The sequence below is a fragment of the Pleurodeles waltl genome, chromosome 6, assembly GCF_031143425.1.
Source record: "Pleurodeles waltl isolate 20211129_DDA chromosome 6, aPleWal1.hap1.20221129, whole genome shotgun sequence".
NCBI classification, from domain to species: domain Eukaryota; kingdom Metazoa; phylum Chordata; class Amphibia; order Caudata; family Salamandridae; genus Pleurodeles; species Pleurodeles waltl.
This window is the reverse complement of record NC_090445.1, coordinates 1,658,296,353-1,658,309,526: the sequence shown is the minus strand read 5'-3', so window position 1 is coordinate 1,658,309,526 and position 13,174 is coordinate 1,658,296,353. Positions and strand designations below refer to the sequence as shown.

The following is a 13,174-nucleotide window of genomic DNA, read 5'->3' as shown; positions in this document are numbered from 1 at the left end:
CATATCTGTGCTCATCTTGGGAGGGGAAGGTACCTTCTATTCATATCCTCTAGCATTGTAACTCAAGGTCTTGTTAGACTTTGATGACTTTACTGACATAGGGCTGTCAGTCAAAGTAACTCAGACTATCTGCCCTGCTTAGAGCAGACAGTCTGACATATATTTTTAGCTTTTTTGGATTTAGAGGGAAAGTGGGGCAGTCTCAAGTAGGGAAACAAATAATTCATCCCATGCTCGGAGAAAACATTTGTGTGTCATGGACATTTATATTTGTTTTTTCAAAACAAACTCCTCCACAGGAGTTTGTTGTTGAAAAACTAAAACCAACACGATATGCACAAAGTGTGATGAAAGGAATGCTAGCAAATAGTCTAACCACTGGTAATTCCCTGGGTAGCATTCCAACCAATTGCATTTTTGCCCACCGTCCCACCTCAGTTTAGAAACATCCTTATGCAAATCAGCCTTCCTCCTGCTCCAGTAAGAACAGTCCTGCCCGAAATGCTATCCAGGTTCTTTTTAACTGAAACTCTAGCAACACAGGGCCAGTTTCAGATTACTTGGGCCTCTTCATTTGGGTGCAGCTTGGCTCTAGTGGCACAGTGAGCACGGGTTCATGACTGGGCATGCCCTTGGCCACGTAGGGTGTGAAATCAAACACACAAAAGGTGATGAGAGGAGTTCTTGCAAATAGTGCAACCACCGGGTAATCGCTCGGATAGCCTTCCAACCCATTGGTTTTTCGCTCACCGTGTTACCCCAGGTGGGCAAAAAAACAATGGGTTGGAGCACTACCCCGAGCGATTGCCAGTGGTTAGACTATATGCAAGCACTCCTCCCATCACCTTTTAGGTGTTACATTGAATATGGTGCTGGCACAGCTAAGCTTCAAGGCTTTCAGAGGAGCAGCCGGGGTGGTGGCTCCCCTGGAGGAACAAAGATCTCTGCCTTGCAGAAAGCTCTAAATATGGTGAGCTGTAGACTGCCAGGGCAGGGTTTCACCCCCACCATGCTCTAACAGAACAAAATACAGCTTGCCAATCTTTAAATGAATCCCGGTGACTTAGAATTCTAGACTTTATCATCAGTGAGTAGTAGTCTTCTGACCACTCCTACCCATCCCTAGTTGACTGAGGCTCCGAATTAAGGTGTCCTTCCGCATCTCATTGGTGGGTCCCAGAAGATATGTGTATGACCTAATGGAAGAGGCTCTTCGTGCCCCAAGGGTGCATGTCAGCATGCTGGGGATGTTGTGTATGGCAGACCACTTCAATAAACCACTCTATGTGCCTCACCTGGATTTTTGCAATCCGGCAACCACACTATCTCCCTCAAATAGCCCTAAACACAGAGTACTGTGACACCAAGCTATTTCTATTTGGGAGTGCACAAAAAGGGTGCATGCTGCATTCCTACAAGAGTGTCAGTAGATAAAAAGTCTTACAGGGAGAGGAGGCCCACCCAGGACTTCTAGACAAATCTGTAACTTCTGTATATAGCCCCTCACACATGGATTCCTACAGACTTCACGCAGCAGATACAATGCTCTGGAATTTTGGGATTTTTACTTGTTCCCTTCAGGTCCCTTTTTCTTTCCATTCCCTGTCCCCTATAGCCTACCCATCTCCTAGTCCCAAGGACTTCCCGAGTGGGTGCCCTACAAGCCCAGGGAAATAAGGAACATTTTTGAGGGGCAACAATGTATGCCATGCAGCTTTGAATTGGGCTGCCAATATTCCTGGTTTGGACATCATTAGGCTCTGACCCTGCCTGCTGCATGCTCAGGAGCTAGAAAGCTCTCACTGCCAACAAGGTAAGGGACTGTCCCCGTACCCATATCTACCCACAGGGTTGGTGGTCCGATGTGATTAACCAAACATGTTACCCACTTTTGGTTCCCTTATGGCTTCTCTACAGCCTGTCCTCCTCCCCTGGTCTTTGAGGACCCTTCCAAGACAGGACGATCATCCATCATGTGAAGTTAACTTCACAAGGTTGTTGGAAACGTCAGTGACCCAGACTGAGCATTCTTTCTCCTGCAGACTCGAGGCACGCCCGTTCATCCTTCCAGCCAATAACAAACTCACAACAGGCATATTGAAAACCATGGCGTGGACAGACATAGGCGGTCATTCTGACCGCGGCGGTCGGTGGTCGCCGCCCGCCAAGCGGTTCCCGCCGAAAGACCGCTCCGCGGTCAAAAGACTGCGGCGGCCATTCCGGCTTTCCCGCTGGGCCGGCAGGCGACCGCCAGAAGACCGCCGGCCGGCCCAGCCCCTTCAACAATGAAGCCGGCTCGGAATGGAGCCGGCGGAGTTGAAGGGGTGCGACGGGTGCAGTGGCACCCGTCGCGATTGTCACCGTCTGCACAGCAGACAGTGAAAATCTTTGTGGGGCCCTGTTAGGGGGCCCCTGCACTGCCCATGCCAGTGGCATGGGCAGTGCAGGGGCCCCCAGGGGCCCCACGGCACCCGTTCCCGCCATCCTGGTTCTGGCGGTGGACGCCGCCAGAAATAGGCTGGCGGGAAGGCGCTCGGAATCCCCATGGCAAGCAGCGCCGCCATGGCGGGTTCCCTGGGCCAGCGGGAAACTGGCGGGAAACCGCCGGCTCCCCTTTTCCGACCGCGGCTTTACCGCCGCGGTCAGAATCGCCCAGGAAACACCGCCAGCCTGTTGGCGGTGCTTCCGCCGCACTCCGCCATGGCGGTCATGGACCGCCAAGGTCAGAATGACCCCCATAATGTCAGGCCATGCTCTATATGCTATGGGAACTTGTAAGCCATATTTATCACCTTATGGACCAAAAGTAACAGACATGCATGGCACTCACTGGTCCATCTGATAGTGGCATACTATTAAGCAATTACAATTCAGCCATTCACCCTTTAAGAAGGGACCCTTACACCACAGTAGGCACATTCAGAATACCTGCTCTTGACACACAGTTCCTGCATGGGCTCTCTCTGACTTCCAGGGCCGGTGTTTTCATAACATGGGGTAAAGCTGCAATTTAGGGTGCCACTACCCGGTGATGCTGGACAACAAAGAAAGGCCTGACGAATTGCCCTCCTTAGTGGATGGCACTCATGTGACAAAACGCATTTTTGCCTGGAAGTCTAACCAAATTGTCCCATTCCTGCTATTGTTATCTTTGCATGAGTTAGGTTGCTGTTATCTCCTACACTTCTGACGGGAAACCGCATTCACTGCCTTTCAACTTGAAATAAATGTGCGACCATCACTCCTTTTGAGACGAGCCTCTTTTTATGACGTAGTGCTGTATTAATACCCCCTTCACACCTCTATTTTGCAAATGTATTTTCTTTTCGAGGTCCTTTTCGTTCGACCTAACACTTGGAATATTCACCTATCCCTAACCCTACCCTACTGGGGGTATGGGCCCAAAGTAGCACAATATACTGAAGCAGAAACCTCACCAGATGTGTGTGCAGTGACAACACAGATTGCTTGTTTATTCTGATCCTGTTTCTCCTTGTGCTGCCCAACACCCTCTTTCGCTCTCAGTAGCTGCACCAAGCTGTTTGAAGACCATCAGCGCAGACCATTTAAAACATAACCCAAGCAGAAGATATAAAAACATCCTTTATCTTATGATTGAAGTCCTGTTCACTGCCCCATGTTGTGCTATGACCCAAGAAGTCTGTGTCACAAGCATAACCCTGTATTTGGTGGCCTAGAACCTAAGCTGTGCCCTACCACTACTAATCACGACAGATGCACAAAGAGACACCTCACACACAGTGGTCACAATTTGGGCACTGAATATTTGCGATCAATTTTTAATTTTGAGATAAACCTATATAGAAGTCACGTTGTAAAACCTCCAATTGATGGAGGTCACAAAATGGCCTACCTAATTAATACTAAATAGGCAGGTTGCTTTTTGCAACCCCTGCGATTGGCTACAAACACTGGAGAACTGCTAGGAACAGCGGGCCACCATCCTTGTCTTTTTCATTCTTTTCCTGTTTAGTTCAAGCAGCGGTATGTATCTGGGCTTTAACCACGCACACTGCACTTCCTTCACTATCACTCGTTCATGGGCTTGTCTTTCAAAATCCTTTGTTATCATTGGTAAATGCTTTACGTTTGGCCCTCCTCAGGGCAGTTTTGTTACCGCCTTGACCATTGACCCTGTTACATGGATAATTGCACTTTTGCTGACAACTTTGACTGCGAGCGAACTTCTTCTTCTTTTGTGTCTCTCCTTCCCGCACACGCTCATGGCGGCTGTGATGCTTTGAATCGGCTCACTTATGTCAATTGTTTTACTTTTTATTTTCAGTTTGTGTGGCAAGAAAAGTCCAGTTAGCAATTTACAACACTAATAGCTCTAACTTGAGCAAACGTGAGACCTACTGTATTGCAAATGCTTATTTTAAAGCAGCCGGCGCTCTTCCCGTTTAGAAAGACATGGAGGAGAGAATGCAGTGGGGAGAATGCAGTCACCCCCAAGGCCGCCTGACACCATTCCCAAAGAGACGTTGTCCAAGGATGACTGCTTCCCTTCTGCAAATCTATAGCCAATTCCTTTGAGGAGTCAGTAATATTTCAATAGTCTGCGACCACAATTGCAGTCACAAGCCAATGATATATCTAATTGTGCCCTTTCCTAATTCTCACACAACTCCTTTTGCGATTGTGAAAGACATTTCCAAATTGCAAAAGGGATTTAGCAAACACTAAAATGCAGGGGCGGCTCCTCCACTAAGGCAGAAGAGCGTCGCCCCCTGGATTGTAGAAAAAGGAATAACAAAATGATAATAACACTATGTTATTACCATTTTATTTTTCTTGGGAGTAAGGGTGAGGGGGCTGGGCTGAGGGGGGGCTGGAGGAGGGCTGGAGGACAGATATGTGCACCACAAATTACGCATGTCTGTTTGGCCGGCCGTGTTGGGCCAGCCAAACAGCCATGCGCACTTTCCATGCTCTCTACCCGGCTGTACTGAACAGCCGGGTGGAGAACATGCACAGGCTGCCACTCCCAGTCTGAGGCTGCTCAGACCAATCACAACTCTGCTGTCATGCTGGTGACAGCAGTGTTGTGATTGTCTGGGAGCCTGTGTGCAGACGGGAAGAGGACGAGGACAGAGGGGAGATGAACATGTCTCCCCAAGAAGGTAAGTGGGTTTTTTGTTTGTTTTTCAAACCGCCCCTTTGCCCCGTCCACCACCCCCATTTAGTGGCAGCCGCCACTGCTAAAATGTCATATTACGGTTACAAACCCTCTATTCTACGTTTGTACATCCACCTTGCTCTGCTTCCTATTGCTCTTTGACTCTCCTCCCCAGAGGGCACCCACCCTGTTCACCAATCTGCCCGAAGGCCAAGGTTTATTAAAGCTGTGTGAGCATGTATGTGGACCCATTTTGAAAGCTTTAGTAAAATGTAAGTATATCCCATCCATCATTCTGTCAGCCTTTTGTTCTTGACACATAATGAAAAACCCAATTACGTTTGTCTTGTATGACCTTCGCCTTGCGAAACCATCCTGCCTTGATTCCAGTCACCGAGCATTCGAATACCTTTTTTCCTTAAAAGTGCTTTCATCATTCATGTCAGAAAGGCTGTATTACAGTTCCCAACATCCCCCATGCTCCTAATTTTCTAGAGTGGGACTGCATATGTCAGAAAACCAGATTATTCTACAGGCTTCATTCGTATTCTAAAATGCACTTGTTCATATTAAGCAGGGGCGGATCCTCCTCTATGGTGAAGGAGCGTCACCCCCCTGCCAGCAGCTGAAACTTTCGGAGGTGGGGCCATGGGGATAGCAGGTACCAGGGGGGGTGGTAGGTGCAATCCCCTCGGTCCGTCTCAGGACAGCCAAACACACATGCTCACTGAGCTGTCTCCACTGTCTCACTGAGAGCAGGCACAGGCTCCCAGTCTGCCTGGAAGCCCAAATCGAGAGCTCTCAGGCCAATCCTGATGCTGCTGTCATTCTGCTAGAGGCATGAGAGCAGTGTGAGGATTGGCCACAGGGCAGGCTGGGAGCCTGTGCCTTCAGCGAGGGACCCAGAAGAGTGGTGAAAACTGCCGGCGATGCGACAGGTAAGGTTTTTTTTTTAGGTGTTTTCTGTTTTGTGCCCTGCCACCCCGCCACTTTGCCCCGACTCCAGCCACCACTGATATTAAGAGTTCAGTAGGAATCGTGCTAGCATTCACATCACCCAAATTTCTTCAGGCCCTATTTACTATTAAAAAAAAGGTAAACATATAGGTGGTAATTTACATCTACGCCCAAACATACTTTAGGTGTTTTTTTCCTATTCATAAACATTCTTAGAGGTATGTGTATTCATCATGTGCGAAATTCAACATAGCATAGAATTATGTACCAGCGGAATGGAGCCCTCCGTGCAGACACATGCTTTCGTTTTCCTTTTCTCTGCTGGGCAAATATTTTCCCCATAGAGAAAGTCCTGCTGCCGAACCACATCCTGGAAGGGGACTTACACCTGCCCCTTGCTGAAGTAAAGTTATGCCCATTTCAAGGGTGAGTGTGAGAATACCCACGGTTAGGGGCAGTGCTTTAAATGGAAAAATAGAAGTGCAGGTACTCACTCCTTAGAGTACCTGTTTGCTCTAGAGAAGTGCTGGCACTCTCCCATTAAATGTATTGGAGCAGTGCTGAGAAGAGTAGGCACTCTCCCTTTCAAATGAAAGAAGTGCAGGTGTTCACTCCTTAGACTACCTGTTTGCTCCTGAGAAGTGCCGGTACTCTCCCATTAAATGTATTAGAGCAGTGCTGAGAAGTGCAGGCACTCTCCCTTTCAAATGAAAGAAGTGCAGGTACTCACTCCTTAGAGTACCTGTTTGCTCCTGAGAAGTGCTGGTACTCTCCCATTAAATGAATTGGAGCAGTGCTGAGAAGTGCAGGCACTCTCCCTTTCAAATGAAAGAAGTGCAGGTACTCACTCCTTAGAGTACCTGTTTGCTCCTGAGAAGTGCCGGTACTCTCCCATTAAATGTATTGGAGCAGTGCTGAGAAGTGCAGGCACTCTCCCTTTCAAATTAAAGAAGTGCAGGTACTCATGCCTTAGAGTACCTGTTTGCTATAGAGAAGTGCCAGTACTCTCCCATTAAAGGTATTGGAGCACTGCTGAGAAGCGCAGGCACTCTCCCTTTCAAATGAAAGAAGTGCAGGTACTCACTCCTTAGAGTACCTGTTTGCTCCTAAGAAGTGCCGGTACTCTCCCATTAAATGTATTGGAGCAGTGCTGAGAAGTGCAGGCACTCTCCCTTTCAAATAAAAGAAGTGCAGGTACTCATTCCTTAGAGTACCTGTTTGCTCTAGAGAAGTGCCGGTACTCTCCCATTAAATGTATTGGAGCACTGCGGAGAAGTGCAGGCACTCTCCCTTTCAAATGAAAGAAGTGCAGGTACTCACTCCTTAGAGTACCTGTTTGCTCCTGAGAAGTGCCGGTACTCTCCCATTAAATGTATTGGAGCAGTGCTGAGAAGTGCAGGCACTCTCCCATTAAATGTATTGGAGCAGTGCTGAGAAGTGCAGGCACTCTCCCTTTCAAATAAAAGAAGTGCAGGTACTCATTCCTTAGAGTACCTGTTTGCTCTAGAGAAGTGCCGGTACTCTCCCATTAAATGTATTGGAGCACTGCGGAGAAGCGCAGGCACTCTCCCTTTCAAATGAAAGAAGTGCAGGTACTCACTCCTTAGAGTACCTGTTTGCTCCTGAGAAGTGCTGGTACTCTTCCATTAAATGTATTGGAGCACTGCTGAGAAGCGCAGGCACGCTCCCTTTTAAATGACAGAAGTGCAGGTACTCAGTGCCGGGCAGCACCTGCCCATTTAAAGCACTGGTTGGGGGCGTTCCCGAACGTCCGAGGTAAACCACACATTGGAATGCCCTCTCTTCCCAACCATGGGTGGGATTATCTACTATGTATTTTTCTGCTATTACGAGGGAGAAGAAACTGCAGAAGGAAACGGGTGTATGCGTCTGAAATCATGTGAATCCTTGCAGGTTCAGAGGGAGTAAGGGATGAGGCAGCCCTGGTGCCTGGCCGCGGGGGCTGAACGTGTGTGGTGAGTGTTTGATGGCTAAAGAAATAGAAACAGAAGGGGTTAAGAATCCGAATTAGGATGTTCTGAGATCATGTCAATTGAAATGAAGGGAAAGGGTCTTTAGAAAGTCAAACGGTGGGAGTGTTTTAGGGAAGGGGGAAAGGATAACTAGTGATTCAGGGTGTTTGTAGGGAAATTTTTGATTTTACAGCTAAAGCTGGAGAATATTTGTTAGCACTGTGAATTCAGCTTAGTTCAAATAAATGTGGCCTATTGCACATTTAGTAGTGGTGTTGATATTTTGTTCTCTCTCCTGAGAGCATATCGCCGGAGATGTCTGTGTGATATCAAAGCAGCGACCAGAGAGAAGGGAAGGAACCGAATTAGAAGTTTAGACGCATAAAAAGTAGTAAAAACTGAAAGAAAAAAACAGACGAGGGGACAGAACGAAGAAAGAGTGACAGAAAAAGACTATAGTGAAAAGAAAGTGGGTGGGACTGAAAACTATATACTGTAAGGACTGAGGTTTTCATAGCTGTAGGCTAAAGGATACTGAAAGTCAATTTAGAGTTCTGTGACCATATTAAAGCTCTTTTCGTGCAGTCCACCTATCTCTGTGAACAGAGCCTCCTCATGCAACATATATTTAAGGTCTGTTTGTCCATCTTTCAGAAATGTAGTCACTGGATTCTGTAGAAACTGTTGGTCATTTTGGGTTAAGGACTTGTTTGATGATACGACTCGAAGGACAATGCCTTAGTTCTTGTCTCTTGCATTTCAATGAAGCTACGAGACAAGCGTCCTGAGTTGGCGTTTGATGGACAGGGTAGTCTATAGCAAACGGGTTGGAATACCCTGTCTGCCCGCCTCATTTACAGTCAGACGAACCGGAAGTACTCAGCCGACGGAGCCCCGTTAGCTCTAGTGATGAAATATTTCATCCAAAGGCCCCGTGGAGGAGGGGCAGTGGGAGGAAAAACTTTATACCATCTGCCCTACTTCGGATGGACAGTGTAATGTATTTTTTTCCCTCTTGTCAACGCCAAGAAAATCCTGACAATAAGGGTCAGAAAACAAACAATAATGACGCCCACCCTGGGAGAAAAAGGGAGCAATTACTTGTTTGTTTTTCAGAAATAAACTCCTGCTTTAGGAGTTTTTTTTTGAATGACAAGACACTTTTGAAGAGTTTGATGAGCATCTGTGATAGCTGATGGTACCAGAAATGAAACTTTACCTACATGGACTGTAGCTGCCATGATGGCAGTCCTGCCAGTGTAGAGAGTTGTCCGCAGGGCTCTCGGACAACTGTGGCAGACAGAGGTCCCTCTGATGGCGGAGGTATTGTCTTCCACTATCCCACCAGAATACGTCTGTAAACTCCATCTACCAAACTCCAAATAGGCCCAAAACCTTTTTAAGGTATATCACTGACAAAGGACCTGAAGAATTGAAGTTGTAATTTGTTTCACATATATTCTTATTAAAATTATTTTTAAAAAATGGTTCTTACTGAGTTCGGTGGGAATTGCAGTGGCAAAATGGCTATGTGGGTGAAGCGTTACCACAAGTATGACCCCTATGTATTTTCCAAGGCGATTCAGAATTCTTCATGTCAGACTGTGCTATAATGCGCTACGTAGGTCTTCACAATTGGTAAAACCGCATGTTCCCCCCTTTCGGACATGTTTTGATGCCTCCAAGGAATGTCTGGATAAATTTGAGTGAGGGAGCACCCTATGCCACAGACGAGCTGATGGCGAAGGGGTGTAGGTGTGGCTTCAGTTATTGGAGGCGTACAACGCAGTGACCATTGGCTTCAGGATGACCCAATGACATGGGCGATGGAGAGCGTATCAGTCGCATCAGGGTCAGGAGGGTTTGGCCTACGTGCGTTTGGCTTGTACTCAAATGGAATGTGGAGTGTGGAACCGTAGCGGAATGCCCGGCTTCCCTAGAGCTCTTTCCAATGATGTTGGCAGTCAGTCATGGGAGAGCATGCTAAAAGACAGGAGAGTGATTTCTGTGAATGACATTGATGGGAAGTGAAGTGGAGCTTCATTTCAACCCAAATATTTCTACAAACTCAGTGGTGCAACTGCGAAAATCTTTGCATAGCAGAAGGCTAAATGGCTTCTGGGTTTCGAAATGTGCTAGCATGAGCAGATTGTAACACACAAGACAGGCTGTTGCTATAACTCGTCTTTTTGTTTATCTTGCAGGCAAATCTGGGAGATCAGACCTCCCTCTCTGTCCTAGTGAGCCGCATCATCAACATGGCGGATGTGAACGGGGATGGGAGAGTGTCTCTTGCCGAAGCCAAGTCCATCTGGGCTTTGCTCCAGCTCAACGAGTTTCTGCTCATGCTCTCCTTACATGAGAAGGAACACACCTCAAGGCTACTGGGTCACTGCGGGGACCTGTACATCACAGAGAAGACTCCACACGTCTCACTTTATGGATCTCAAATCCCTCACTTCCTGAAGCCCTTTCTGCCTTCTCCCATACACAGGGTGGTCAACCAGTGGTTCGCCCCCGCTTGGCCTCGAAGAGCCAAAATTGCCATCGGTCTCTTGGAATTCGTGGAAGAGATCTTTCACGGCACCTACGGCAATTTCTTCATCTGTGAAACTAACTTTCAGAACGTAGGCTACAATGAAAACTACGACTTCAAGATGATCGACCTGCGCAATGTTGCTACAGAAATGTCCATCCGAGGATTCCTCAAGGGTCGACACTGTGAGCAGAATGCTGACTGCACTTTTGGAAAGGACTGCACGGCAACGTGTGACAAGCTGATGAAGCAGTGCAAGAGTGACATGATCCAGCCCAACTTGGCAAAAGTCTGCACACTGCTACAGGACTATCTGCTGTATGGCACCCCGGCTGATCTGAAGGAAGAACTTCAGAAACAGCTTCGAACTTGCATGACACTCAGCGGCTTGGCCAGCCAGATGGAAGTGCATCACTCCTTGGTACTGAACAATCTAAAAACCTTACTGTGGAAAAAGATTTCCAACACCAAATACTCCTAGAGGGAGCTGGAAATGCTCAGAAGCCTGTTGCTATGCTGTGGGAAGCCTTAAATTAGAAAGCCTGTTTGCCTATAGCCCATTTTCCCTATCCTGTGCTGGGGGGACTGAGGTTCCAGCCGGGTTAGCACACATGGTTGCAGACTGGTCCCATTACTGGAATGATAACTCTGGTACATTCAATGGCCACTTGGACCTCAGAGTATGGAACCTGTAGTTCTGATAGTCGAGGTAGATGAACTTTCGAGAAAGCGAGAAGGGACTGCTTGCCATGGATGCGCATGTCTCCCTTTGATCCAGATTAAAATAAGACAAGGAGTACAACTGGAGAAAATAAGCTGTAATTGTCCTTTTCCATTCTGAAGAACACCTCTGATGTAAATAAATGAATTTTATGTGAAATAAGATTGTCCTGCTTTTCTTATCGCCACCTAAAATCTACTGTCCTTGCTACATGCTCGTGTTTTCTAGCTTGACGGCTGGCAATGGACGCTTTCTGGTCTAAGGTTATCCTTTTGCTATTCATATGCTTAGGCAAGGACACTGTGTTTCTCTGCAAGCACCTTTGCCATGCAGCTATTTCAAATGCTCTTGCTTTCACTGGCAGGCAGTCCTACAGCCATGTACAACCTGACTTTGAAGGACATCTACCTTCAAGGGAAAAATAGATTATTTTTCTGCTTCATTGAAGCGAATGCAGTTGCTAAGATTGGGTCACTCACTGCTTTCATTTCCATTTTCTCGCATTAACACATGCTTCTGATATTTCTCTATGGCTGGTTGGCCTTGTTTGCTGTCTGTGTGTCGTAGGCCACGCACTTGCAATTACTTCTCAAAGTATTAACTCATGGGTTCAGTGGACTGCAGGTTACAAGTCTGCTCATTCTTATTATGTGTTAACTTTGGTTGGTTGGGTCTAGCCCTGTCCTATATTGGCTAGACTTTAGCACTTAAGTTCTGATGTATGTTTTTTGGTGTGTGGATGTTTTTAGAACCATGAATTCCAAATGCCTAGCCTACTCCCTCTGTGCATTCTCCTGTCACTCACAGTGCCACAAGGGTTAAACATTCCTAGAGCCCTCCTACCCTGAAATCTAACAGAAAAGGATCCATCCACCAAAATATAATAGTGCATAACATGTTCTGAGTTTCTGTAGTGAATATTATATCAGGTTTGCAGCAAGAACCTAATGTATTGAGGTAACTTTGAGCCCAATTTTCAAACTGCATTTTGGAATGCATAAAGTACTTCTACAGTAGTACCACTTATTGCAAAATGTAATTCACAAATCTACAAGTGCAAATCTCCACCTGTCCTATTTTCTATGGGGAGACCCTCACACATGTAAGTTTACTACTTAGCAGTAAATGTGGAGCAGTAAATGTGGGAATGAATAGGGAAATGGCTAGTAAAAAGGAATGCTTACTATAAATGGGTTGGGTTAGGGAGGATTAAGGCAGGGTTTTGGGAGAGCTAAGGAAGGGTTTAGGTAAGGACAGGCACTAATTCAAAAGAGAGTAAGCCCATTGCTATTCGCAAATTGCACTTTTAAAGTTCCTACAGCAGAATAGGACAGAATGGTAGTGAATGTACTCCAGCACAGCACCAGAGTAAACCCAGAAGCACACATGGCCAACCAGTGATGCTGCAGCACCCTCCATAGGCAATGACTCAAATCAGAAAAAAAGAAAACAATAGTAACATAATCTACTTTAGTTTTACTTCTTCAAAATATACATAAATTTACTTTAATGTTTAAAAAAGTTATATATAAATTTACTCAAAAATCATGAATAAACTTACCCATGTAAATTTACTCATGTGTAAGTTTATGTTAGTGAATAGGCCCTGTATGTTTGTGAATTGTATTTTGTAATACCTAAGACTACTGTAGTACTATTGTATGTACTCCTAAAAGCAGTTTGTGAATCTGGTACCGTAAGAGTACATTTACATGTGTAGATTTACTCATATGTAAATTTACCTATGTGAATACCCCCCTCAAAGTTTACCCTAGTGGGAATCACATGAGTTAGAAAGCCAGCACTTTTTCGGGCTCCTGACTTTTCCTCTGATGTCGAATAAAACA

The 13,174-nt window shown here is 46.3% G+C and overlaps 1 protein-coding gene and 1 long non-coding RNA gene across 2 annotated transcripts in view; one reads left to right on the top strand and one right to left on the bottom strand.

Moving 5' to 3' along the window:
* DIPK1B (divergent protein kinase domain 1B) overlaps positions 1–11,483 on the top strand; it is a 268,213-nt gene extending 256,730 nt beyond the window's left edge. The window contains exon 5 of the mRNA XM_069241590.1: positions 10,275–11,483. Within this exon, the coding sequence (XP_069097691.1) occupies positions 10,275–11,087 (813 nt within the window). The 3' untranslated portion in view covers positions 11,088–11,483. The remainder of the gene's footprint in view (positions 1–10,274) is intronic.
* The window catches only part of LOC138301290 (uncharacterized), a 554,538-nt gene that overhangs the window by 458,828 nt on the left and 82,536 nt on the right, over positions 1–13,174 (bottom strand). The window lies entirely within an intron of this gene.